The 27,429-nt window shown below is 35.4% G+C and overlaps 1 protein-coding gene and 1 non-coding gene across 2 annotated transcripts in view; both read left to right on the top strand.

The window, feature by feature from the left end:
- Nucleotides 1-27,429, top strand: part of CPS1 (carbamoyl-phosphate synthase 1) — a 128,847-nt gene that overhangs the window by 42,817 nt on the left and 58,601 nt on the right. Inside the window, exons 12-21 of the mRNA XM_058706225.1 lie at nucleotides 436-534; nucleotides 2,182-2,277; nucleotides 5,506-5,695; nucleotides 6,712-6,869; nucleotides 8,391-8,519; nucleotides 10,835-10,979; nucleotides 12,452-12,662; nucleotides 14,309-14,507; nucleotides 18,485-18,661; nucleotides 22,097-22,215. Coding sequence (XP_058562208.1) covers nucleotides 436-534; nucleotides 2,182-2,277; nucleotides 5,506-5,695; nucleotides 6,712-6,869; nucleotides 8,391-8,519; nucleotides 10,835-10,979; nucleotides 12,452-12,662; nucleotides 14,309-14,507; nucleotides 18,485-18,661; nucleotides 22,097-22,215 — 1,523 coding nt within the window. The remainder of the gene's footprint in view (nucleotides 1-435; nucleotides 535-2,181; nucleotides 2,278-5,505; nucleotides 5,696-6,711; nucleotides 6,870-8,390; nucleotides 8,520-10,834; nucleotides 10,980-12,451; nucleotides 12,663-14,308; nucleotides 14,508-18,484; nucleotides 18,662-22,096; nucleotides 22,216-27,429) is intronic.
- TRNAQ-UUG (transfer RNA glutamine (anticodon UUG)) lies at nucleotides 24,213-24,297 on the top strand. The gene has a single exon. It is a non-coding gene; the product is annotated as a tRNA-Gln (tRNA).

The following is a 27,429-nucleotide window of genomic DNA, read 5'->3' as shown; positions in this document are numbered from 1 at the left end:
ATAGAAATTTTCAAAATCCAGTTATTTTGAACTTTAGGACGTATATGCAATATAGCTTTAATTTCTTTTGTATAACTAGGGTTTTATTTAGAAGAAAACATTTAGAAGAAAATAACCCCTAATTAAGGGGATGAAAACTTGACATTCTCAGAAGGCATTATCTGAAATGTTTACTGGCTGCTGAAAACTTTCTTCTGATAGGATTTGAAGTGAACAGTTAGAAATGTTTATTTGATCTAATTCTTATAATAGTAAATATTTAGTTTGCCAATTTTGGCAGAAAAACAAAAACCAAATAGTGCGTATGAATACTTACCCTTAAAAAAAAAAGTATGTTACTTATCTGAAGTTCAAATTTAACTGGCCATACTATGTTTTATCTAGTAACCTGATGAGTTTTGCAGCTTCTAACTTGTTGGTTCTATTTTTTTCTAGTACCTGTTTGATTCTTTTTTCTCACTGATAAAAAAAGGGAAAGGTACCACAATCACATCGGTTCTGCCAAAGCCAGCACTGGTTGCCTCTCGAGTGGAGGTCAGTATATGCGGGCTTCTTTTTGGTTTATGTATTTTTTATTTTCTCTATCATATGATAATTTTTTTAAGTGAATGATGTTAACCATTTTAATGTCTATAAGAGATGATTAGTGGTATGGTAATTACTCATTTTAGCATCTAATTATTTTGCCTGTTCTTGATGGAATTTTCCTGTTTTGATATAAAATCTTTTACAGTTTACTTCTAGAAAATTTGTAATACAATAATTTAATAAAGAATAGGCTTTTAGTTTCAAATTTGACACATTTTTTATTACTTAATAAACTATAGTCTTATGTACGCTTGAGATACAGTTCAGATTACAGAATCATTATTGATGATAGAACATTTTTTGTTTCAATGAGAAGAGTTATTATTCAATAGAATAATACTATTTTACCTCTAAAAAGCAAATGGATAAGGATTACTATAGCACAAGACTTGAATCCTTATTTATTTAAATACATATGTTAATATGTTAAGGTTTCTACCCGTTTCCTTCATAGTTAAACCACACATATACCCACATCATTATTATATAAAATTTAGAAGAATGTATATGTATTTTCAAGTATATATATATATATACGTATTGACTCTTTTTATAAATAAAAATAATTGAATTATATGTTTTCATAAAATGATAATTTGAGTTGGATGCTCTGTTTTAAGGATTTCCATGGCAGCCTCTTTGCCTGAGATAGAAAGATTGGAGGTAATTTACCCACTCAATGTGGAATAAAATGGTGGGTTCTTAGTAGCCAAAGAAAGCAATGTACTTACAGTATAGTGTTTTTCTCAGAATATCAACTCATGTTCTTCAGACGTGTATCTTTTTGTTAATGGTGAGGAAAAAGACACCAAAAAGTTTGGGATTCCACAGTATCTTCACATGTAGCAGGCATCCAATAAATATTTGTTGAGGGAAACCAATTTTCCCAAGTCCTTGTCTTTTGCAGTGAGCAGGAGTATCTTTCTTCTCTGAAGGGTTTGGCACTTGTGGCTCAAAACTAAGCAGTATCATTATTTCCTTGGAGTCACATAACAGTGTGTAGAAGTTCAGTATGTTGCCAAGATAGGAGCTTTATCTTATTGCATTATCTTTAAATATTTCTGGCACTGAACTGTAAAGGCAAAAATGTGAATATGCAGGTGTATCCATGTCCCCTTGCCTTCTATGTTTTCATTTGTCCATTAGGGAAAGCCCAGGTCTCCTTTGTCCAGAAGGAAACCAAGGAATATTGAATGGAATACATTTAAATTTTAGGGAGATTCTTATCATATATATATATATATATATATATATATATATATATGTGTGTGTGTGTGTATTTAAATATATACATATATATTTAAATATATATTTATGTAATTATTTTTAGGTATTTATATATCTTTGAATAAAATGTAGACCTCACAATTTTTCACTTAAATGAAAAAAGCTTCATGAACTTTGGAAATTGCTTTGAAATTAGAAATGTTTAAATTTTTAGTCTTTTTCCTCACATATTACATATTTTTCAAAATATTGTACTTTAAATCACCGTGTAAACTTAGACAATATAGTTTGAGTTCTCCACTCTTGAAAATGCCTATTTCCCCCATCTTGCTAATCAAAGCAATGTCATTTTCTTACTGCTTACAGGTCTCCAAAGTCCTTATCCTAGGATCAGGAGGTCTATCCATTGGTCAGGCAGGTGAATTTGACTACTCAGGATCACAAGCCGTAAAAGCCATGAAGGTGAGAGATCTTTGTAAGAATTAATATACTCCTTTAATGGGTCCAATTAGTATTTTATAATTTAGATTTATGACACTACCTCCTTTCAAAGTCACTATAATTGATATCCTTAACTATTCCTTACACATCTTACATTAAAGAAACTTTGATCACAGGCAAAAATTTTAACTTTCTTAAACTTTTTCATGCCTGCAAATCAAGAACTTCGGCATGATCTCCAAAATTATCTATGTTACCACCTACTTATACCGAAAACATAAAAAGCCACATTTACAGATGTTGCTCATTGTTTTTGAGGCAGTGAGCTTTTAAAATATACTTGTGGGGCGCCTGGGTGGCGCAGTCGGTTAAGCGTCCGACTTCAGCCAGGTCACGATCTCGCGGTCCGTGAGTTCGAGCCCCGCGTCAGGCTCTGGGCTGATGGCTCGGAGCCTGGAGCCTGCTTCCGGTTCTGTGTCTCCCTCTCTCTCTGCCCCTCCCCCATTCATGTTCTGTCTCTCTCTGTCCCAAAAATAAATAAAAAACGTTGAAAAAAAATTAAAAAAAAAAATAAAATAAATAAATAAATAAAATAAAATATACTTGTGTTTTGTGTGAAAGAGGGAATTTGGGCTCTAAGATATTTTGAATGCTCTACAGGATGCTTCAGGCATCTATGGTTGAAATGGCAAGATCCAGTTGAGAGAGCAAAGGCATCAGTGCCTTTTGTCCAAGCTATAGAAGTCGCTAGGGGACCCAATTTCCCCATCTGTGACTTGGGCTGGATGACTGACCAGAATGATTTGGCAGATGTTTACATGAAAAAGAGGATTTGATGCTCACGTTGGGAAGAAGACCCTTCCTGTTTCTTCAAAGTCTTTCAAGATCTCCCCAACTCTTTGTCATAGCAAAATAAACCTTTAGAAAAAATTCACTGTACATGTATTTCTATTAAGGAGCTAATCTGGTATCTCTTTGGTGTCCTCATTTCCTTGGATATCCCTATTTTGGTGCTAATCAGCCATCCAGTGGCCATGTGAGCTCTTCTGTGACTTTGCCTCTGGCTTTGCAGTATAAATCCGTTCACCAGAGACCTGGTTAGGAGAAAGCAACGCATTGAAGGTGGCAGGAAACTAGGGCAACAAACACAGAAAAATAATTGGCCAGAATTTTTCTTTTTGTTTTATTCAATATTCTGTAGATGAAGATTTTCACCTGACAGATGTCTGTTGAAAAAAACAGAATGCAGTCCCCAATTACCTTACTCTTCTTCCCATTTGTTTTTATTTTTTAATATTCTTCTCCATACATGCATAGGTGTATACACTCACATGCACATGTGTTTTTTGTGCACATTTTCAAGGACTACTTTATTGTAGTACGATTCAATTTCTCTTCGTATAATTAGAGGATGTCCAATGGTTTAGATTGGTTAGAAAACAATGTAAGTACATTCAGGGCTTGTAAATACATTTAATTAGCATACTTTTAAATCCTATTTGGTAGTTTTATAAAGGACTAGTATTTTCATAGCTTGTATTTTTTTACATGCTTTACATCCATTAGGTGAAGTTATACATTTCAACTGAAGAATAGGCATTATTAGATAAAGTATTGTGATTAATTAAGAAGTTAGTAGAAATGAATTCATGAACTAAATATTTTGAAATAATCAGATGGTGCATATATTATAACCAGAACTATATTAGAAAAAAGTTAGAAAATTTATTAAAATAGTTTGAAATTATGTCTAAGTTTTAAAAATGTATAAACACTCATCACAGTCATTTATGGAACTTTACCTATGTAATTTGATTTACAAAAGTAGCTATATTCCTTGTATAGGAAAAGAGCTATATTCCTTGTACAGGAAAATACTTAAGTCTGTCGGTGCTTTTCTTCAATAGTTAGACCTTCTGTAAGTTCTATTGATGACATGTTCTCAGTTTAGACTTAATTATTTAAGTTCCAACCCATATTTTAAATGCATTTGCTTATCTGTATGTATCTGTTCAAAAAAATTAATCATACTTTTTTAAAATCACTCTCTTCACCTCTTGAGAGATGACTCATATTGAGGAAAGGGCATAGAACTTGAATCATAAGGCTTGGATTAGAGCCCTAATTTTGCCATTTATCAGGTCTTTAGCAAGTCATTTAACCTTATTGAATGTCAATTTTTTCATCTGTGAGGTAGAAATTTCTCTTGTAGTCTGGGTATAAAAATCAAATAAATTAATAAAAAAGTAGATTATAAGTTTTAAGGCACCATTTGAATTTAAAGTAATATGAAATATATTTAATATTTTATTCAGATTCTCCCCCAAGGACATGTAGGGCTTTCAAGGATGATTTTTATACTTTCATCTGAATATTTTGTTGATGTTTTAGGAGTGTTCAAAATTGACATGGTAATAGGTAAAATAATAAGAGCCATATGGCCATATTTTATAATAATTATTTTGCTAAGTGTCACACTCATCCTGGTTTATAATGCTATTATCCTTCATAGCTTACATGAAGAATTATTTCTGAGGTATCTGCAGATGTGAGGCATAAGATAGGGCTATGAATACCTTTACACACACACACACACACACACACACACACACAGAAATTTTTATTGTATTTTATTTTTTGCCATTTGGTCATTTTCTATTAATATAACATGTATACACAGTGTATAATGCTTTTTGTTGAAGCACTAAGGCAGGCATTAAAATATAAAAAGATGGAATTCAGCAGAAGGTTCCCGATGCTTCCAGCAAGAGCACATCATCCTACATTTTAAAAGTACATTCCGTGTTGGTCTCTGACAAACATTGCAAAGGGAGGCTTCTTTGATGTTGCCTGTGGTTCTGTTTTATAGTTCACTAATTTCAAAGTTTTTAAGATATTTTCTTTAGTGTTTTAAGGTCAATTGAGCTATAAAGTTCAGCAGTATTTGTAGACCTCTAGTTAAATTCTATAGACGTTATCTTAAGTTTTGCCTAATGCCTCTAGTGGCAAGGAATTCAGGGTGAACCACATAGGCAGCCAGTTCTTTTTGGATAATTTTGTTTTCAAGCAATTTTTTCCTTCCTTTCACCAAACATTAGTCTTTCTTTTTCTTCCTAGTTCTATTACTGATCTCTGCAGCCCACAGAATGACCTATAAGTTTTGTCTCCCAATACAAACCGTTTGTTTGAGTATGGTCATTCTCTTCTTTAGACTATATGTTCAGATTCTGTGTCCTTTTGTTTTTTCAGGAAGAAAATGTCAAAACTGTCTTGATGAACCCAAACATTGCATCGGTGCAGACCAACGAGGTGGGCTTAAAGCAAGCAGATACTGTCTACTTTCTCCCCATCACCCCTCAGTTTGTCACAGAGGTCATCAAGGCGGAGCGGCCAGATGGGTTAATTCTAGGCATGGGTGGCCAGACAGCTCTGAACTGTGGTGAGTTCTTTTTGGCTTAACTGCAGAGTTTCAGCCCAGGTACTTCTGTGTAATATTTTTTGTTTGAATCCATCTAACAATTATGCTCTGTGTGTTCATAAAAGCCTTTATTTCTTTAATGTGTGAGGAAGCCATTAGCAAACAGCCACCTGAAAATGTCATGTGATAAATATTACTGGTTTATTTCACAGAACAGCTAAGGTACAAAAAGAAACCTTTTACTTGAATGCTCTGGGGCAGCGAAGTGAGGTCTCCCTCCTCCATTTCAGGAATTTGCTTTTCTGTGTTACCAGCGAAACATTGAGAACTACCATGAATAAAAAATGAGAATTAACATTGATTAAATGCTTTGTGCACTTATGTGTTGGCCCTGTAGCATTTGGCTTTCACATGTATTTTCATGATAACACAGTTTAGTCTCTCTGCAATCCCTTCATGCATCTGCTGAGTCCAATACTCTGTCCTTTTTACAGTGCTTCAAATCTTTGGAACTAGATAATGAATGAGAATCTCATTAGCTAGTTGGCGTAAGCAGTTGGTGATGTAATTTATAAGTCAAATATAAAAATCTTAGCTTAAGTTAAGTGGCACGCAAATGGAAACACTATTTTGATTATTTTTAGCCCATATAGAGATCCACACCACTGGGATTATTTAAATAAGAGAATCTCAATATAGGAATGGATCATAGAAAGAATGGAAATATACTAAAATCTAGAAGTTCACTGTATCCTATGATTTTGATTAATAAGAATAATAGAAATCATGTGGAGAAGGTGGTAATATAAGTAATAATACCACCAGCAAAATATTTTGCTAGAATGTCTTCAGAATTTTTCTTTCATTTTTTTTTTTTTTTTTTTTTTTTTTTTTACCTTAAGTACAATTTTATTGTAGACTCTGATGGCTTTGGAGTTCATTTTAAGGTTAAAAAAAAAAGTTGTATTCAGGTATCTGTTAAGAGAGACATAAGAGTTTGAGATTCTAAAAATTGATTATATTTGGTTCTTCCATAGGAGTGGAACTATTCAAGAGAGGTGTACTCAAGGAGTATGGCGTGAAAGTCCTGGGGACCTCGGTTGAATCCATTATGGCCACAGAAGACAGGCAGCTGTTCTCGGACAAACTAAATGAAATTAATGAAAAGATTGCTCCAAGCTTTGCGGTGGAATCGGTAAGGAATCTTTGCTCTGGAGAAACAGGGCCATTATTTGTCTTACATTTATAGGGAGAGTTATTTGTCATGCCTGAAAATAATAGCTAAATTATTATATATGCATATAATTTCTTCCAGAAATGTGTTAGTGTCTCAGAGACTTTGTGTATTAATTACAGCCTTCCATGCTACAGTATTTGGGAGAGGTATTCATATTTTATGAAAAGGGAAGCAAAAGCCCAGAGATGAAGTGGTTTATCAGTGGTTGAAGTGCCACTGAATATCAGATCTCCTGAATTAAATACAACAAAGAACCATGTAAACTTACAATGCCAAAGTGATTTTTACTTTCTTTTCTGGGACCAGTCACACATCTTGTAGATGGGAATGACCTGCAAATGGGAAATGATTGGATTGAAATTTTCTTGTTAGAATGGAATAAACATTTAAAAATGAAATTATCTAGAAAAAAGCCATTGGATCTAATCAATAAGATTCATGACTGAAAAACTTGTAGATTAGGTGTTTGGAGAGGATAGATTGTTTTGTGTTTTTGTTAATCACTTTCTATCATAGCCTGTGCCTATTGATAGGCTATTATGAGGCACCAACATAAATTTGGCTTGATATATATATCTGTTTTTTGTCCCTGACTTTATTCCTGATTTCAGGCATATACATTCAATAAAGTGGGGGTTCTGGAGGCAGTTTTTGATGCAACTTCCCTATTGCAAAAATAGGCAAATCTTGAGGGAAAAGGGCAACTATTGCCAGGACGATGAAAATGGGCTGTGTGGTTTTAAGAAAAGAATGCTCACAAGTACATACAATGTTTCAGAGCTGTCAGTCAGGAATAGTCCCGGGATAACTCTGCTGAACATTTGGAAAGCTCCTGCCATACATTTATTCTTTCATTGCCAGATTTAATTATGTCCTTGCTTCCTCAGGATGCGAAACAGGCATATGGGAAAGGTGTAATTACACTCCCATTGGTAGTGTAATAATATTCCATGACAGAAAAATATAGCCACCATATGTTGTATTCTGTAAGTTAAAAAAAAAAATCTACGCTTCTGGGACTATTCTCTGACTGAACTTGAAAAATGAAAACTCTTTCTATATAGTATTCCTAATGGCCTATTGCAGGAATACCAAGTTAGTTTCAGCAGTAGAAATCCTTGCATCATGAAGAGATGAAGGCTTTTAAACTGAATTTAAAAATTCAATATGGCTCCCATTCTCAAATTAACGATGATTTCAGCTTCAGCCATTGTTTTATTTTTTATATGGCAAAATAAAATTTACAACAGAAAGATGAAAGAAAAACTTTCAGTGAGTGTGAAAAAAAAAATCCTAGAATTTTACTTAAAATTTGTAAAACAACACTTGTTCTTCAGAATGAAATGAAGCAATAATACAACATTTCTATAATGATTCTTCCCAAATGAACTGATTTATCTCAATTGCTAGACTCTGTTGGTGTGGTCTTTTCTGCTAGTGTGGTCAGCTTTTCAAACTTTGAGTTTTTCTCATTGACAGATTGAGGATGCCCTGAAAGCAGCAGACACCATCGGCTATCCAGTGATGATCCGTTCTGCCTATGCTCTGGGTGGGTTAGGCTCAGGCATCTGTCCTAATAAGGAGACATTACTGGACCTCAGCACAAAGGTATGTGTTTTCACAGACCAAATTCTTATCAATCAAGAAAACTGATTTGATAAACCCTTTCAGTTAGAGAAAATTATGTAGATGAGAAATGACCTTTTCTCTATTAAAACCACCGTCATGTTTTCTGTAAGTGTTATCCAACAGACCGTACCTTTGTAAGGGAAATGAAGTGCAGTTATTGACATTGGAGCACAGCATTAGCCAAATTTCTTGGTGAGCTCTTGACGTTCTTGCTAGAACTGTTTTCTTTCCTGCTTATGTATGCTTCTTTTTATTAGATAAGGAGTTTTTTGTTGGTTGTGTGTACTCTCTTCTCACCGAATAGAACGATGCCTGGTGATATGGGGTCTCAATAATTTCTTGCTGAATGAATGAGTGCGGGTGCAGTCAAGAGACCCATGTAACTTACATGATGGTCATGGAAGTGAATCTGACAGAATTATAAGAGCTATTTCGGGGAATGCTGAGTAAATACCAAGCACAGCTTGTATCTATCATTACTTACTTTTTAGAGAGAAACAAAATGCGGCCGTGAGTTGTTGACATAGGATTTTGAGAACAGATAAATAAAATTAAATATATTTAGATAACTATAATGACAAACTTACATGTCAACAAGTTGGATTTAGTGTTTCTAAAGTTGCCAAAAGAAATAAAAGAGGACAATATATCAATATCGGTATTTCTTGTTTCCATTCTAGACTTATGAATCATATATTTAAAGAAAAGACAGGTTTATAGAAGTTTTTTTTTCTAGAATATTAGATGTTTCCAATATATTTAGTATTAGTAATCTCATTATTACTCCCAGTAGTGACAATGTGTACTTATTCTTTATTAAGAATATATATTTTACAGTATAAAAAAAATTCTGAACACTGAATTGTTTAAAAACATTTACAATGAAAGCAATTTGTGGATGGGATAAATTTTAATGATTTACAATTCCTCTAAAATAATCAGTAGGGCATTGAGTGTTTTTGTTGTTGTTGTTGTTGAAAAGCTAGCTTTTCCCTTGAACATAGTTACTTGTATCATTATTTCCTAAGCTACCCCTTATTCTCTTGATACTATGTTTACCACCTTCAGAAGCTGCAGTAACTCACCTAGGTCTTAGTCTTTTGCATAAAATCTGAGACTTCTCATTTGATCTCAGTTGTCCTTGTGTCCAAACATCTAGCCTAGTCTATTAGAATGCAAAAAGCTTTCCGAAATTCATACCCTTTGTTTCACAGATTTCCTCTTTTAGCATGCAATCCTAATGACAAATTAATCATTATTAAATTGTTAATGCTGGTTCCAGAGTTTCCTAACCACTTTGAAAACCTCATCATAGGCAGCTGTGGGGACAAATGTGTTACATTTTCCATTGCACATGGTGAATCCTATAGTGTTGACTGAGGTTAAACAAATAGTGTTGAGACGCATTAAAGAAAAACTAACTTTGAGTTATTATTTCATTATACTGCCTGCTAGTAATTTGAAAAAATTCACAGTACTTTCTCTGGTTACTTTCTCTTCCTTTCTCACTGCTATTACAAATCAAAAACATTATGAGACAAAGGGACATTTCTGTCTTGGATTTTCAGCCACCAAATGTCCTAAGGTCAAAGACTTCCTCTTTCATATTTTGGGTTCAGTATTCTACCCACCAGTGCATACTCAGTAAATATGAAATGATAATTATACTAATTCATATCTGTTTAATCAGGCATACATGATATATGACTCAGGGTATTTAAGCACTTAGGCGGTGATTAACCATAATAATAGTTGCATATGATTCTTCTAATTCCCAAGTTTCGTATGCCATCCTGACTAACTGTTTACAACCATCATTATCTCCTTTCTTCTCCTCATCAACGTCAACTGACTTTTATTGTGTATGTCACTGTACAAAGCACTCTCAGCTATTTTAGAGAAAACCAGTCTTTAGACTTATTTTTCCATATTTATTCGCACTTATCACATTTTCTGGTTTCACAGAAGCCTTGCTGCTGAAATAATTCCATTTCCCTCTGCCTGATTGCTCAATTATTTTCTCTTTTTCCTAAATTAGTTTGATTTAATGTCATATCAGCACTTTGAATGGCAAGCCTCAATAATGTAAATCAAGCGTATTCACTGCAGGATGCTATTCCTAGTACCTCACTGATTTTCTGACACATTGTGCCTTCTGGAGCACTGAGGAGGATGGAGACTAGGCTTCAGACCATGATGCTGACCGGGATTCAGGCCAGGGCACTGTGCCAAATATCCATGTTTAAACTAGAACCTTTCCTTACTCTTTGATACCTTGTGTCACCAACTTCCAGGCCTTTGCTATGACCAACCAGATTCTGGTGGAGAGGTCAGTGACAGGTTGGAAAGAAATAGAATATGAAGTGGTCCGAGACGCCGATGACAATTGTGTCACTGTCTGTAACATGGAAAATGTTGATGCCATGGGTGTTCATACAGGTAGGCAAAGAATCTTCAAGAATAATAGTAATGCCTGCGTTCACGCTTCTGATGACCCACAGCCACCTTTATTGAGTTCTTTTCATTAAACTACTATTCTTAGCTGACTGACTAGTGATAATATTCTACACAAAATAGTATTTCACAATGTTGAAAATAATCTCACGTTGATCTCATGTTTGATCTTCACAAAAACACTGTGAAATAAGTCAGGTATTATCCTGATTTCATTTGAGGAAGAAGTCAAATATAAACAATGTAGTGATGGTAAACTATGTAAGACTTGGTGTTGAGAAGTAAGAAATGAGGTTAAGACAGCTTAAATCAGATGAGGGTATTAGTTACCAAGTGAATGAGAAAATAGCCACAAGTAATAGGTGAAATAGTTGTTTTTTTTTTTTTAGGAAGAGAAACTAGTTAGACAAGAGGACAAAAATGATGACTTAGGTTTCAGAAATGTTAGCTATGAGGCATGGGTGGAATTCTCAAGAAGAGGGTTGATAATGTGGAGCTGGAAGTCAAGAAAGGGGAATAGAAATAAAAAAGCTGATATAAAATCATTGGCAGGAATTGATGTGAAGGAAATAATTGAAGCTGGAAGCATAGACTAAGTATTCAAGGACATAGGCATAGAAAGAAAGACAATAGGTTCAAGGACTGAACTTAGGAACTGTTTAGATTTACAGTGCAGGAGTAAGAGGAAGGGTTAGTGTTTAAGAAAAAGAAGGGAGTGATAGAAAGAAAACAAGTAAGTCAATACAAGAAAATATTTTATAAAAGAGCTTTGGTTTTGGTTATATCAAATGCTATGAAAGGTCAAGAATTAGGATTTTAATGTGGGGTTTTGAATATTCAAGAAAACAGTTTTAATGCAAAGTTGGTTATGGGACTCATATTGATAAGAATTATATGGCAATAAGAGAGACGATGACTTGGGAAACTTTAAAGAAGTTTAGTCATGTAAAAAATGAGAGAGATGTTCTTGTGATTAATAATATAGGGGGACAGGCTTCTTGAGCCAGTAGAAGCCTGAGAATGTTTGTGGGCAGAAGGATTGGAGACTAAAGATTAAGAGATCGAAGATGCAAGGGCTATGACTAGAGAGGAGTAAGACAATGGGAAGGGATGAGATGTGGAAAACATGAATGAGTCAGTCTGGATGAAGAGGAGATGATGTTTGTAGAAGGGAGAACTTGAGAGAGAGAGAGAGATTTTGAGATGAAGAGAAGAAATTGAAGAAGTTAATGTCAATCTGGTAAGTAGATGACTGAAGCCTTGATAGCTAGATGAACTTGGAAAGGTTAGAGGGGTTTCTGTAAATAATGTGTTGGAGCAATGCACTGCCTTGAGACAATTATTTTCCCCACAAACCCTTAGACTAAACTGTGTCTTGTATTACACAAATAGATTAAGTCACTAAAGTTAGTTATTTAGATATGCTACCAAATAACAAGTGTTGCTTGGATGTACAGGTGATTCGGTTGTCGTAGCCCCTGCCCAGACCCTCTCCAATGCAGAGTTTCAGATGTTGAGACGTACTTCAATCAATGTTGTTCGCCACCTGGGCATTGTGGGTGAATGCAACATTCAATTTGCCCTTCATCCTACCTCAATGGAATACTGCATCATTGAAGTGAATGCCAGACTGTCTCGAAGCTCTGCCCTAGCCTCAAAGGCCACTGGGTAAGATCAGAATGATTGACCATGTGTTTGCAGATCCTTCACAGATAGTTTTGGAAAACTGACAGCTAGTGGAAGACTGTGCTATGTTTATAAGCTATAGTCCCCATTTCTGTATGCTGGCTGCAAATCATTTAGGACCCTAAGGACATGGTTATTAATGAGCTTGCTGCCAGATTGAAGCAAATGATATTGCTTGCTGGCTTTGTTTGCTGGCTAATCATAAACTAATCAAAATCTGGGTGGTCAAAGCAGGCTGCGAAAAATCTGCTTCCTAATTGCACTTTGCAGATATTGTTAAAAAGTGAAAATTAATTCTTAAATTTAGTCCTCAACTGGTTTCCTTCAGGTGTATAGTAAATGTCAGGTACATAGTATAGTTTGCTTGATTCAAATATTCAAGAAATTATTTTGTTTTAGCAAAATCCACAGGATCAAACATTGCAAGGTTTTTCTATAGATAAAGGTTGCAACCAAATAAATGAATTTGCTACCCATTTAAAAACTTCTGGCAAGCATAACTGGAGGGAACATTAACTAATACCTTTTGTTCCTATTAATATATTTAGCACATGGCATTTAAATTACATGGCATTTAAGGGAACAAAATAATTATGTGTAAAGATTTTTTTTAATATGGCTACACACTGCTGCATGGAGTAGTGGTAAACTACTACCCTAAGCAAGAGTCAGGAGACCTGAGTTCTCCTCCCAATTCTTCTACTGACTATGTGACTTTGGACATGTCATTTATTGTCTCTAATCAATTTCCTCATGTCGGATGGGGGAGATGTATTACAAGACTCATATGTAATTCTATAGTTCTGTGAATTATTTTCTTAATTATAATCACCAAAACAATCCAGTGAAGTCCCTAGAGTATTAGTTTTTTTTCCTTTGTTTTCTTTCTTTGTTTTCTTTCTTTCTTTCTTCCTTTCTTTCTTCTTTCTTTTCTTTCGCGAAGGAGAGAGAGAGAGGACATGTGAGTGGCAGAGGCACAGAGAGAGAGAGGGAGAGGGAGAATCCCAAGCAGGCTCCGTGCTATCAGTGTGGAGCCCCACTTGGGGCTCAATCCCATGAACCCTGAGATCATGACCTGAGCCGAAGTCAAGAGTGGGTCACTTAACCAACTGAGCCACCCAAGTGCCCCTCTAGAGTGTCAGTTTTGTAAGGAAACCCAAGTTCAAAAATAATTTGGAGACTGATCAAGGACCCAAACTTTCAATTACTACATTTTCTGGCCGTTGCATACCCCATAGTACCAGCTAACTCAGCTGTCTTCCTAGGTGCAGACATGTGTATATCTTTTCAAGAGTATTTTTCAGATTCTTATCTTAGTGGAGCCTATACACAAGTGAGCACTTTATCAAGGAAGCCATTGATTTTGGATTAAAGAGGCGAAGGTTGGCAGTTGTAGCCCTGAATGTCAGGCATAGAGAGTGAATTCTTTTGTGATCTGTGCCTCTCTGCTTTATCATGGCTCACATTATTTTATAAGTGGATATTAAATCTTCATACAGAACAGAGAACCAGATGTGTTTTATACCCTGATGTGGAGTAATACCAGAATTTCTAAGAAAGAACAATTTATGTTTTGGGTTGTTTTTAACACTTATTGCTGAAAGAAAAAAATATCTCCTCCTTTATAGCTACCCGTTGGCATTCATTGCTGCAAAGATTGCCCTAGGAATCCCACTTCCAGAAATCAAGAATGTTGTATCGGGGAAGACATCAGCCTGCTTTGAACCTAGCTTGGATTACATGGTTACCAAGATTCCTCGCTGGGATCTTGATCGTTTTCATGGAACATCTAGCCGAATTGGTAGCTCTATGAAAAGTGTAGGAGAGGTGAGTCCTTGGTTTATTCTTCTATTTTATTCTTGTCCTCAGTTATTTTGTCAAATCCTTAACATTCTGAAAGTCTTAAGGTTGCCTAGATACTGGGTTCTTGACTGGAGGATAAAAAGGAATTTCATTTCTTCCCTAGTGTTTCAACATCTCTCTGACTGGTAACAGAAGGCATTTGTTACGTGGCCATTTAATAGATCTTAAATGCTTCTGTTTAAAAGGAAAGGCCATATAGGTGAATGTATAATGTATTTGAGTATATGAAAAAACATATTCATATATACACACAAACACACATATATAAAACTGAGTTATAATGCATTTATAAACAAATCTAGAAAATAACATGGTATAAAATGGTGCACCAAAAAGATCACTGAACTGAGGTTAAGAATTAAATTTTAATCTATTCACATAAATTGTGGCTTTATCCTCCTTGGACTTCACTTTATGTCTAAAAGAAAGGGCCTGGACTAGACAGTCTGTCATGTCCCATCTAGCTCTAAAATTCAAAATCGAGAAACGCTTCTTTCATTATATTGAAATGGTCTAAGTGTTTAGGACCTTTAGATTTTTCATAATGTCCTTTTAATACTATTTGATATTAAAATTAGCTTTTGATTATCCCATCTTCAAAGATGCAGTGCTCCTCTGTGCAGGAGGAAATAAAAAAATTCAGATCCCTGCCTCTGACAGTCACCCCTTTCCTTCCCCACCAAGGGGTTTATTTCTTCTTAGATCCAGTTGGCTTGGCATAAGTGGAGGTAGCATGAGCCAAACTAAATGGGCTTCTGTTTTATTTTGGTGTTGCCACTTACTAGCTAGAGACATTCACACAAGACCCTGGTCTTCAGGTTTTCCATCAGAAAATTGGAGATGATAATACCTACCTTGTGGGGTTCTTGTAAGGTTTATGATTAATAGATGTAAATATTTAGTAATGTCTTTTAAGGTAGATACATAGTGCATCCCCAATAAATGTATTCTTTTTTAAACATTTTATTATTTTTATTATATTTTAAATTTTATTTAAATCCAAGTTATTAACATCTAGTGTAATAATGGTTTCAAGAGTAGAATTTAGTGATTCATAAAGTACATATAACACCCAGTGCTCATCTCATCAAGTGCCTTCCTTAATGCCCATTGCCCATTTAGCCCATCCCCCTACCCCACACCCCTCCAGCAACCCTCAGTTTGTTCTCTTATTTAAGAGTCTCTTATGGTTTGCTTCCCTCTCTGTTTTTGTCTTATTTTTCCTTCCCTTCCCCTATGTTCATCTGTTCTGTTTCTTCAATTCCTCATATGAGTGAAATCATATGATGTTTATCTTTGACTGACTTATTTTGCATAACATGATTCACTCTAGTTCCATCCACATTGTTAAAAAAGGCAAGATTTCATTCTTTTTGATTACTGAGTAATATTACATTGTGTATATATACCACACCTTCTTTGTCCGTTTTTGTCAGTCAATGGACATTTGGGCTCTTTCCACAATTTGGCTATTGTTGATAGCACTGCTAGAAACATTGGGGTGCATATGCCACCCCAGTAAATGTATTCCATCAGTATTATTGTCACTATTTATGGGTAGAATGTTTGATTATAAGCAGTATGCATGAATCTCAATCTCTATCGATTGACTGATCTATCCTCTATTTTATTTTATCTTGTCTGTGTCTCTATATGGCCTAGATATGTAAGCTGGTTAGATTACAGAGCAAAGAACTATTTATGACATGTTGATCTATATTGGCCTTCATTTGTCCTACATTACAGATTATAGCTTATCCTCAGACTAGCCATTGCAGAAATAATGGCCACTAATCACAGGAAGTGCAGCTTAACTCCATCAGTAATGCAGGAGAAAAGAAAAAAAAGACATTTTACTGATCAATCATAGTCATTCATGAAAGGCAGAATTATTACTATTTTGGTTTCCTTAGTTTCCAAGATGTTAATGTAAGATTTTAAAGTAATGATAGATAAGGAAAACTTGACCTTTTTAATTAAAATGTCCTTCTAGTAGTTGTAAAAAACCAGGTAGTCCTTGATAGCTGTTTTAAATATTATTTTTTCTATTATGTTTCAAGGTGCACAAGAGAATTAGAACTCAAATGCCATGTAAAGTTTTGTTGGTAGTGTTTCTGCCCAAATAAACAACTGCTAGTTAGCTTATTCCATGGAAAGTGTCCCTTTTCACATTGCTCACAATACAATTTATAAGCCAAAGAATATGAGATATTTTTTTGTAATGTTTTCATCTAGGGATTATTATCTAAAGGATTTTGTTGTCAGTGAATTTTTTACATCATTCAGTTAGTTCACCTCAAGTTAGGAAATGTTTCTTGAGTTCTTCCTACATGAAAGATGCTGGTAGAATAAAATAGTGGATAAGATGTAGATACTTTGTTACATATTATCTGCAGTTGGTAAGTTCAGAATACATAACTAGAACCAAATATAGTATGAATGCAACTGTGGTAAAAGTTAAAATACAGTATTCACCTACAGGTGCTTTGAGAATGTAGTAGAACAGGGTCAGGGAATCGGGTTAGGGCCAGGTCAGTTATTCCACGGAGAAATGGTGAAATTTTCACTTAATGAAGGGGAATTTTAATAATACAAAGTATTAAAAAGCACAGATTTTGAGCAAACACAGTTATGAACTCTTTTATTAGTATATAAGTATGTTTGTTTTTCTTTTATCGAACATATTCTCTACACCATTATGTACAGTGTACTTAAAATTAATAAAAATTTATGATGAATTTCTTATAGAACCAGTTACTTTATGGCCAACTGTTAAATATGTAATACCTAAAAACTGTATTAAATATTCCAGAAATGTTTTCCCTAATTTGATAGTACCATAAAATGTCTTATTTCTGGCAGTCCCTCTCATGCTTAGGCTAGCAAGTCTATGAACCTACTGTGTAACCCTTCAAATACCACGACGCCTCGCAAGTTGCGTATCTGAATTGGACTAGCATTTTATTTATCTCTGCTTTTGAGAATCTTCCAACTTCTAATTAAATTTGGGGCAGCGCGAAAGGTTATCTGTTTGGCTTTTGTGATCTTTGAATATGTATCTTGTCACACAATTGACATGAAGATTTACCAAACTGACATTAATGGGAATTCGGGTCTATTTGAGGAATCACGGAGGTACACTGAAGGCAGCATTATCACTGTTATTATTTTAAATTGGAGACCAAAAATGCATAGCAATCTATTATTCCATGGAAAGGCTCAAAGACAGTGTTTATCCACTGAAAATAACTGGGTGGACTTGACGGCAATTTAAGTTTAGCTCTGACTTGTAACGCGTCCAAACTGAATCACCACATGGTTTTCCTAATTGATTAGTGTACAATCAGTTGTAAAGATTGTGGAAAGACACACTGAATTTGTCATGGGGAATTTAGTCTCTGCCTATATTCAAAATCTGAATCTGTCAGTATTCATTATGATTCTGAAGGTTTTATTAATATTAATGCTTAGTTATAAAGAAAGCCAACCTGTCTTGGATAGTGACTGATAACCCATTTAGAAAGAGTTCTGTTTTTGTGTCAGTATATGTCTGGTTTCTCTTCATTTAGTTTTGTATTCTAAAGAACATCTTGAATAAAAGCAAGGTTTTATTAAGGAAGGATCTATATGCTCTGGCCATGTATTCCTTATTTTAATATTATAGTTCAGGACAGGTGCAGGCAATTTCCTCATCAGTCTAAGCAAATAAAGCTAAATTTCGTATGTGGTAAAAGACTGACCTAATATTGTTAAAGAATCATTACATCAAAACCATGGAGAAAAGGAGAGTGGAAGAAAAATAACACCTAATTTTGAGTACTGTTCTTCCTTACGTGTTTTGTTCCCAAGTCTTTCCTGAAAAAATATTCCATTTCTGGGTTCTGTTTCAAATTCAAAATATAGAAGCTCTTTAAATCCAAGTGCGTAAATGTGCATTACAGGTCATGGCTATTGGTCGCACCTTTGAGGAGAGTTTCCAGAAGGCCTTACGAATGTGCCACCCGTCAATAGATGGGTTCACTTCCCGTCTCCCAATGAACAAAGAATGGCCATCCAACATAGATCTCAGAAGAGAGCTGGCTGACCCATCCAGCATCCGCATCTATGCCATTGCCAAGGTAATATGTGCTAAGGGGTCCAGAGCTACTGTTTTCTTCAGAATAGAGTCAGCCTGGACTTTAAAGTAAAACTGAATCACAGAGTGTTTGTGAATTCAGGGATTTGGGGGCAAAACTTTAATTCTTTTCAGTAATATTATACTGGAGACTTCTGTGCTTTCTTCTGGTTATTCTATAATTAATCAAATATTATCACCTTTTTAGAATTTGATTTAAGCCTGGACTTAAGGACATCTATTACAGCTTTAAAGGATGATCACAGACATAAAATGTTCCTCCTTTTTGGTATATGTCTTATCAATACTCGCAAGTAGGTTTGATCATTTTGAGTTACTGTTTCCTACCACTCTCATTACTTGTTCCTTGAAAATGTATAAAATTGTATTTTAGAAAGGAAGATGCATAAAATAGTATCCTTAGTATATGCTGCCTCAGACTTGAAAATAATCTTTATTCGCTCCTTTTTCTATGTTTAAACAACAACAACCATAAAGATCTTCCATGATTATAGGCTTTTTTGTGTAATTATTTTATTGGTCTTACTTTTAGAACAAAAAAGCCCCACATTTCTCACTTCTACCCATGAGTTCCCTTTTATGCAAATTAAGTGCCATATTAATCTCCTTTCATGTTTACTATGCATAGGGTTTTGAAGTTTCAGCTCATCTGATTTTATAAAAGGTGACTTGGGCAGCTGGGATCTGACCGGTCAGAAATCCCTGAATGGCTTTTTGACATTTAAGGAAGCTTAAACATTAATCCTCCAACAGTATCAAACCACACTGAAGCTACAAAGCCCCACTGACCATTTTATATGTCGTGTGCGCATGTGGGATGAGTTGATGAAAATATGAATTTTGCCTTTAAAGAGGGAATCAATCCGTCTTTGTAATTTGCCTTTGTGTGACAACGGAAAAATGCTGTGAGTGATTTTGAACTCACTGCAACTTTAATGTCCATATATTGAGTCCTGCTGAGAGGGGAGAAGGGAAGGGAATGTTTCCTTCTTTGCATATAATGTTATACTCTCCTCACCTTTATGGTTTCTAAATGCAGAGTATTAAGTTCCATTGAAATTCTGGCAGATGCTAGTATCTTTTGACGGACATTTCCTAATATTGAGTCTCAAGGTAATAGAGAATTAACATTTTTCAGTGGGGGTGATGGTGGTAATGAGCGGTTATTCCAGGGAGCCATTTCACTTTCTTTATTGTTCTTATTCAAGTCTTTTGTTTAAAAAAGCATTCTACCATATCATACATACACACACACACACACACACACACACACACGTGTATATGTGTATTATATATATGTGTATATATATGTGTGTGTGTGTATATATATATATATATATATATATATATATATATATGATTTTTTTCCAGACAAAGGGGAATAATTGGATTGTTTTCTGTAAGCCTGGTAATCATCCTCTGCCATTTTGAGGCAGATGAAAAAGGGAAGTATTTCCAAGTTCCCAGTGAGGCTGTAAAACTCAAACAAATCTCTCATTCTTTTCTGACGGACTTATAAAGGATAAGAATTCTGGAAAAACGTGTGGAGATTCTTTCTCGCAGAGTACTCTACGTACGAGCAAGAAGTGCAGGGGCTGAGGTGTAAATTATTGGCTGCCAGAGTGCCGGCAGAAGGAACTGATTTCTGTGTGTTAGAGGTCATCATTACTGTTCATTTCCACAGCAACCGGGAACTTGGTGGTTTTGACAAAGAGAGTAAGGACTGTGGAGGGCTGAAGGGGAAAAAGAATGAAGGGAGTGAGTAAATCTTCGCTCGCTTTCATGATTCTTAGAAAAGGGCAAGTTGCTCGGAGGCCTGATTTTTGCTGCAGTCTTATTTCAGGATGACTGGATCATCACCTCTTTTGATTTGGGGAGAATACAGGGCATTATTTTTGATTTGGGAAACATTAGAGTAACCTCAAACTTGTTTGGGGTCATTATGAACTTTATTATAGCCGTGTGACATGGCAGTGCTGTAGTGCTTGAAGATGAAGTCCTAAGACGGCAGGATCTGGCTTTCTGTCAGAAACTGTGGGTGTGACTGTAGCTGTCCGTCCTCACTGGGAAATGACTCCAGGATTCTAGGTCCTCTGCCAATTGCAGGGTGATTACTGTGTGTGATTGTGTGAAAACTTCCTCTGGTCTGTCAAAAGTGTCGCTAACTTCAGATCCTATCCCCCTTTCGGTGTTGATGGCCAACAGCTAATTGTGTCTTTAATCACTTGGAAAATGAGACAGAATATTAAGTCCTTGGGAACATGGCTATATAGAGGGAGAATAAAACAAAGAAAAAAAAAACACCACAGACTTATAGTAAAATGATCTTGCCTTTGAGTATTCCCAATAAATATCATGTTATGCTAGTCAACAGAATTATGAACTGTGCTGTCTCTCAATACTTATTATCATTATCTCTCTGATGCTAGACAGAAGTGAACGTTTGGAGAAAATTAAGCTCCTGCAGTTGAAATAGAAGAGTAGAATTACTAGTTACATATATTTCTTAATGGGATTTAAAAATATGGTGTGTCATTTCTAGAACGTGTTATTTTGGAGCATTATCTGATTATTATTTTTCATAGAGTATAAATATATATCTAAAAATAGCAAAGAATAAGAGTGGATATCTTTTGAATATCAAGGTTTGGGTTTTGAGAGTTTATTTCTTCTCTCAGTTGTCTTTTCTCCTCAGCTTAATGACCCATAGTTGTAATTTTACTTCTGAGAAATTGCTAAAGTAAGCTTGAGGAAAAAGCTGAGCTTCCTATCAGAACAGAAGTTATTACTACATTGTTTTGGAATATATTAGGATTCTGTAAAATGCCTGTCTTAGCACAAAAGTCATAGTAACTGATTCAAAATAATTTTTTTGTTTGAAGTCCTCTCTGAGGAAATGTTCTAAAGAAATAGCACTAAGTCAGATTTGAGCCATAAATTCTCACTGACTGGTTTGTGTGAATGTGGAATGAGGTGATAACAATATGGTATTTGCCAAAGGGTAATTATCCAAAAATTCAAGTTAAATGATCGTTGTATTGATTCTAGATTTTCCTACCAATGTGTCTTAACTGTAGTTTCAAGAGATTCTCTTTAATTCCAAAGAGATGTATCAAATTTAGGATATGATTGTTAACATGGTTATATAAAAAGCAGGAAACAGAGCCTGTTAGGGAGATCTTTCTAAGCACACACAGCTCTGATTAACTCAAGGCGCCTCCTTGGTATGCCATTTGGGATACAGTTGGTAGCATCAGTAGGTTTCTTGGGAGGAACATCAATGATATGCTATTGGTTCCATTCTCAGTCTATAGCCTTGGGCTCTCTGAGTGAGGGGGAGGAGTGGCTGCTATAGGTTTTCAACCAAATAAGCGACTTATAAAATGGGTGCCAAAGAAAGTGTGTCTTCTTTTGGCAGGCCTTGGAAGACAACATGTCCCTTGATGAGATCATGAAGCTCACATCCATTGACAAGTGGTTTTTGTATAAGATGCGTGACATTTTAAACATGGAAAAGACACTGAAAGGGCTCAACAGGTAAGGCAGTGTCCTCTGATTTGCTCCAGATACTTTCTGTGCAACTTTCGTCCTCTCTTACCCTCAAGCATTTGGCCAAAATTCTGCTTCAATGGAGTAAATAGTGCCAAGATTGGAAAGCAGGAGCCACAGCCACAAGAAATGGCAGTTTTAGATGTTGAATTTACCTTTTGAAAGGTATCTCCTAATATTCTTAGCTACCTTGAACCCCTACCACTGCCATCAAACATAGTGATATTTTCTTAAGTATTTTGAAGTTATAAAAATTGGGATACATTTATGAACTCATGTGCTATTTGACTTTCCAAAAATACCTAGATTAAAATTTTATCAGTCAATAATTAAATGAATAATATTCCTATCTTCAATAACATTTCTAAGTTCTGAATTCTATTTTTCTCTTTTAATATCAATCTACATATTGCTGTATATTGATGGGCAAATGTATTCCTCTTGCATTTTACTGATATTTTTTAACATCGGGACTTCCAGTTCAGCATACAAATAAGCCACATTCAAGTTTCTGTTAATAGATTCTTTACCTCTCACTAATTTACATTTTTATCTCCTTCATGGCCAATTATTTTTAAAATTTCATTTCATGTTCAGAATATTCTGATAATGTCAGTGCTTTAAAATCTACTTTTTTATTTTCATGAGAAGACCGTTTGTTGGGGCACCTCAGGCTTATGAAATCACAGATAGGTTTTAAACATGGATCTTTGATAAGAGGAACATTTATTATGAGTCTAAGGAAGACAGTATAATCTTCTTTAGCTTCTCCCTTTAAGAGGGTTCTGAAATATACTGTTATTAGAAAGAAGTCTCACCTACAAGCCTAGGTATACGTTTAGAGAGAGGGAAACTTTTTGTTTGCATAAATGATTCCCAAATGATTTGAGAAAATGTAAAAATATTAATCATTTCAAATTTTGTTGAAGACAGTGGAGGTTCTCAAAATCTACCTCTGTAGACCTCTGTTACCTCTGTTACTGTGTTTACCTAATCAAGATGCACACAAACAAGGCAATAATACCTCTTGCTTTTCTTTAGGAGCAATATGAGGTACTTTTTCATCTATTGAACAGTTGCCCACAACAAATGCTTGGTTTTGAAAATTGGGGATTCCAATCTGCCAAAAATGAAACTAGCTGTGGTTGCCTATAAGTCATCCTTTCTAGTGGTCACATAAAATGAACAGTAGATAGCAAATACGTTAAGAATTGAGCCCATACATTCATCTTAGAATTTTGCTGACTTGAGGTTTCTTTTCTTGGTTTGTGAGGCCAGCAGAACTTCCATGTTGAATTATAGTCTGTTTCACTGTTTTCAGTTTCAGACAACCGATTGCAAATGCCTGTGAAACCACTCCAATTAAAACCACATGAGGGTGCTAGAAACTTAGAGTATGCCAATCACAGCAGGGAGGAGACCTGGGGTGAAAAATAGCAGATGTTATTGTGATTTAAATTTTCACTTCATATACATTCTGATTTGGGGACAAATTCTATGTTTCAATTGAATAGTTTTTGTTGCAACCAGAAAGCAGGTTGAAATTCTAACTAAGCAGAAATAAGTGGATGGGTGATAGTGAAAAAGGTCCTCGGAGGATTAGACCCATACTGTTAGAGATCACTTATAATATCTTTTGACTTCCACATTCTGTTGCATTTATTTGCTAATAATTTAACATTTTTAGTTTCTGTTTCCTAACATAGGCATATTTGTACATAGATATATTTTCTATTGTTCACAATGATCAACATTAAATTTTTTTATATAAATCTTTCAATAATTCAAAAGATTCCAAAAAATTATACGTAAAATTATCTTTTGTCTCAAGAATTCAACAGGTATTAGTAAACCTAAATCCTGAATTCATTATTTTCTGAATGATACTTTACTGTTTATTATTATTATTATTTTTTTGAAGTGGTATAGATGCACACACAGCAATTTGATAATGATTATTATTTAGAAGTGTTAGATAGAGGGGCGCCTGGTTAGCTCAGTCGGTTGGGCTTCTGACTTTGGCTCAGGTCATGGTCTCGCAGTGCGTGGGTTCAAGCCCCACATCAGGCTCTGTGCTGACAACTCGGAGCCTGGAGCCTGCTTCAGATTCTGTGTCTCCGTCTCTCTCTGCCCCTCTCCTGCTCACACTCTGTCTGTCTGTCTGCCTGTCTGTCTGTCTCTCTAAAAAATACATAAATATTTAGAAAAAAAAAAGAAAGAGGTGTTAGATAGATTAAAAAAAGACTAGATGGGCCCTGAAGCTACCTGTCTCAGTCATTCTGTGGTACATAGAAGTCTAAATAGAGGTCTAAAGTTGGATAGATGTCACGGCTGATGGAGTGTAAGTATGTAGGGCTTGAGTTTTATTGTCCTATTTTGGTTATCTTCACCGTTACCCTGGATTATGATATCTCCTGCTTTTTCGCAGACCTCTAAATATCCAAACAGGCTTAGTCATCAAGGCAGATTCTGCTCCAACAGTAATAATAACTATTATCAGTTGGCATTATATAGTTGAATTGTGTCTTACCTATTTGCAGAAAGTTTACAAAGATTAGTTCTTTTCCCTTTGCATTCATCTGTGGTTCACTTCGTTTCAAAATCTCAACTGTTCCAGCACTGGAAAGGCTCACTTTAGATGTGGGCCCAGGAGGTAGCTATTTATTTGGTGTGATTTGAGATGGCCCCTAAATTCTCTTACCTCAATATATCTCTGGTGCCAATGTGCCCAGGTCCCTTTGCATTCTTTTTAGGTACCTGGGGAAATAGGCAGTGGGGATCTCAGCTGGGAGAAGAGCAGAAGCTTAAACATAGGGCAAAGTATAGAATGATACATGTGGGTTAGGTTTCACTCAGTTCCTTTCTCATGTGTTGGAAGAGTATAGGCTAAGGAGCTAGTCAGATAATAGGTGTGAAGTCTTCCCCGCTGTGGACTCATGGGCATGTGACCTCCCTCACTTCTCTGGCCTCACATTCTTTCTGCTAATGTCTGCCTTATACTTTTGTTGTGAGGCTTAAACAAATATAAATATAAAGGACACCTGGAACATGATGAGTGCTCAACAAGGTTTTCCCTCTGAAAATGAAAATGCTACTTATGATGATGAAGGGTATTTTGCGATTTTAGATATATGCGTTTAAAGACAATTTTTAGAGTCACAATTTACATTTGCTTACATATTTCACAGTGTATCATTTCTTAATTTTCTTTATGATGCATTGTCACCTTATTTTAAAACCAGATCTTTTTAAAAAAAGAAGCAATGATAGCAAGTCATACAGATGCTATTCTTATCAAAAGATCAATAACACTCCATTATGCTAATGAACAAAAATTCCCACTCTACCGTTGTTAATCATGCTAAGATTCTTCTAAAATCCAATAAACATGTTTACTAGCAGAGCATGAGAATATCATTCGAATTGATGGCCAATCTATGACTTGTATTTACATATAGTCATCTGAAATGAAGTTCAGAATTTGACTCCTAAATGGAATATACCCACATATTTGGTATATATGTGAATGCCCACAGACTGGAGTGGGGAAAACAATGGTTGTAACGACGTTGGCATTATGGAAATAACTGACGAGTTTTCCATGTCTGTGAGAAAGCGGAAATTATATAAGTTCCTTTCCTTGAAGGGTGGAGATGAGCATGTATCGTGCTGAGGATGATGTATGAAACCCCAGCCTTTTTTAGGGCTGAGATGTTGGACCACTCTTAGAATAATCGACCTGGCGTCCCTGCTGCAAATGCCTGCTCCCATCAGAACTCAGTTTGCCATCTCCAATACATGAGTATAGCAATGGGAGCCCTCAGGAGACTTCCAGAGCAATAGCCATTCTTACCAATTTAGGTGATAACCATTATTCAGACAGCTTCAGCAAAAAATTTCTCTTCCCCACTTGAGTTCACTGACTTTCTCCTTTTCCTCTTAAATTGTTTATTGCTGCCCAAGGGCATGCTAGGAAAGTTGACTGTTCTAGGCAGTTCCCCAAATTTATAAGCTGGTGTAGTGGCATTAATCGACCTAGAGTGATAACATATTTTACAGTGAATTCCTTTAGGTTTTCAAAAGTTTCTCTTTATTCAAAGTGATATGAGTTGTATCATGTAGGATTCCAATGCCTGTTATTCATATGCATTGGGATTTAGATGTTTAATCTATTAACTTCCCATTAGTGGATCACTTTCCAAGAAGTTTAAGAAAACTTAAGGCTGTCGAATTTTTAGTGGAACAGCAACATTTACATAGACTCTATCCGCTGGCCTTCACAACTGAACTATTCACATTTTAATATGGCTATTTTCCCCACACTCGCTCATCTTACCAACAGCGACTCTTTCACACCTAATGCTCCTCCCCTATAGCATTTTCATAAATGCTCATGACAAGAAAAAATATACTTATTTTGATCTATTAAAAATTAGAAAAATCTCACCTGTAATCCTTTCCTCCATTAGCATATAGATAGATTCAATTTTGGTCATGCAAATAAATCTGACCTGGAGGGCAGAAGTACAAGTACCATAAATCAAATGTCAAATGTCTTCATCAGCTAGGTTCTCCTGATATAGCTGATTCCCTTAGGTAATAAAAGAATGGATTTAGAATTATATCTTTTAGTACAGAAACTTGAGCTTTGATTCAATCAAGCAATTCTGAATGCCTTCCGAGTATAAGATAATAATCGCAAAATTTGTAGACTACGTATCAGTCGCTACTCTAGCTACATTATTTCATTTAATTTTTACCACAACCTAAGGAAGTCAGTAGTTATCCTGATTTTATAGATAGTAAGCTGAGGTACAGAGATATTTAGCAATTTCCTTGCGATCACATACTAATAAATGACAGATTCGAGATCAAACCTGAGCAGGACTCCAGGGCCTAGGATGTTTGATATTCCACCCCTGTGCTATATGTAAGTGTGTGTATATGTATATACACACATATATATGTATGTGTCCATTCACACATATAATTGTATATATTATGGTTAGAGGTGTGGAAAGGTGAATTATATATATTATATACACATCTGGGGGAAATAAGGTTACATGTCATAGAAAGTTTAAAAAAAGGTTTATTCATTTTATTTCAAGAGAGAGAGCTTGAGCAGGGAAGCGGCAGAGAGCTGGAGAGAGGAAGAATCCCGAGCAGGCTCTGGGTTGTCAGCGCAGAGCTCAGTGTGGG

Source organism: Neofelis nebulosa, chromosome 2, assembly GCF_028018385.1.
Source record: "Neofelis nebulosa isolate mNeoNeb1 chromosome 2, mNeoNeb1.pri, whole genome shotgun sequence".
Taxonomy (NCBI): Eukaryota; Metazoa; Chordata; class Mammalia; order Carnivora; family Felidae; genus Neofelis; species Neofelis nebulosa.
Note: the sequence above shows the minus strand (reverse complement) of the source record. Positions and strands in the feature narration are given on the sequence as shown.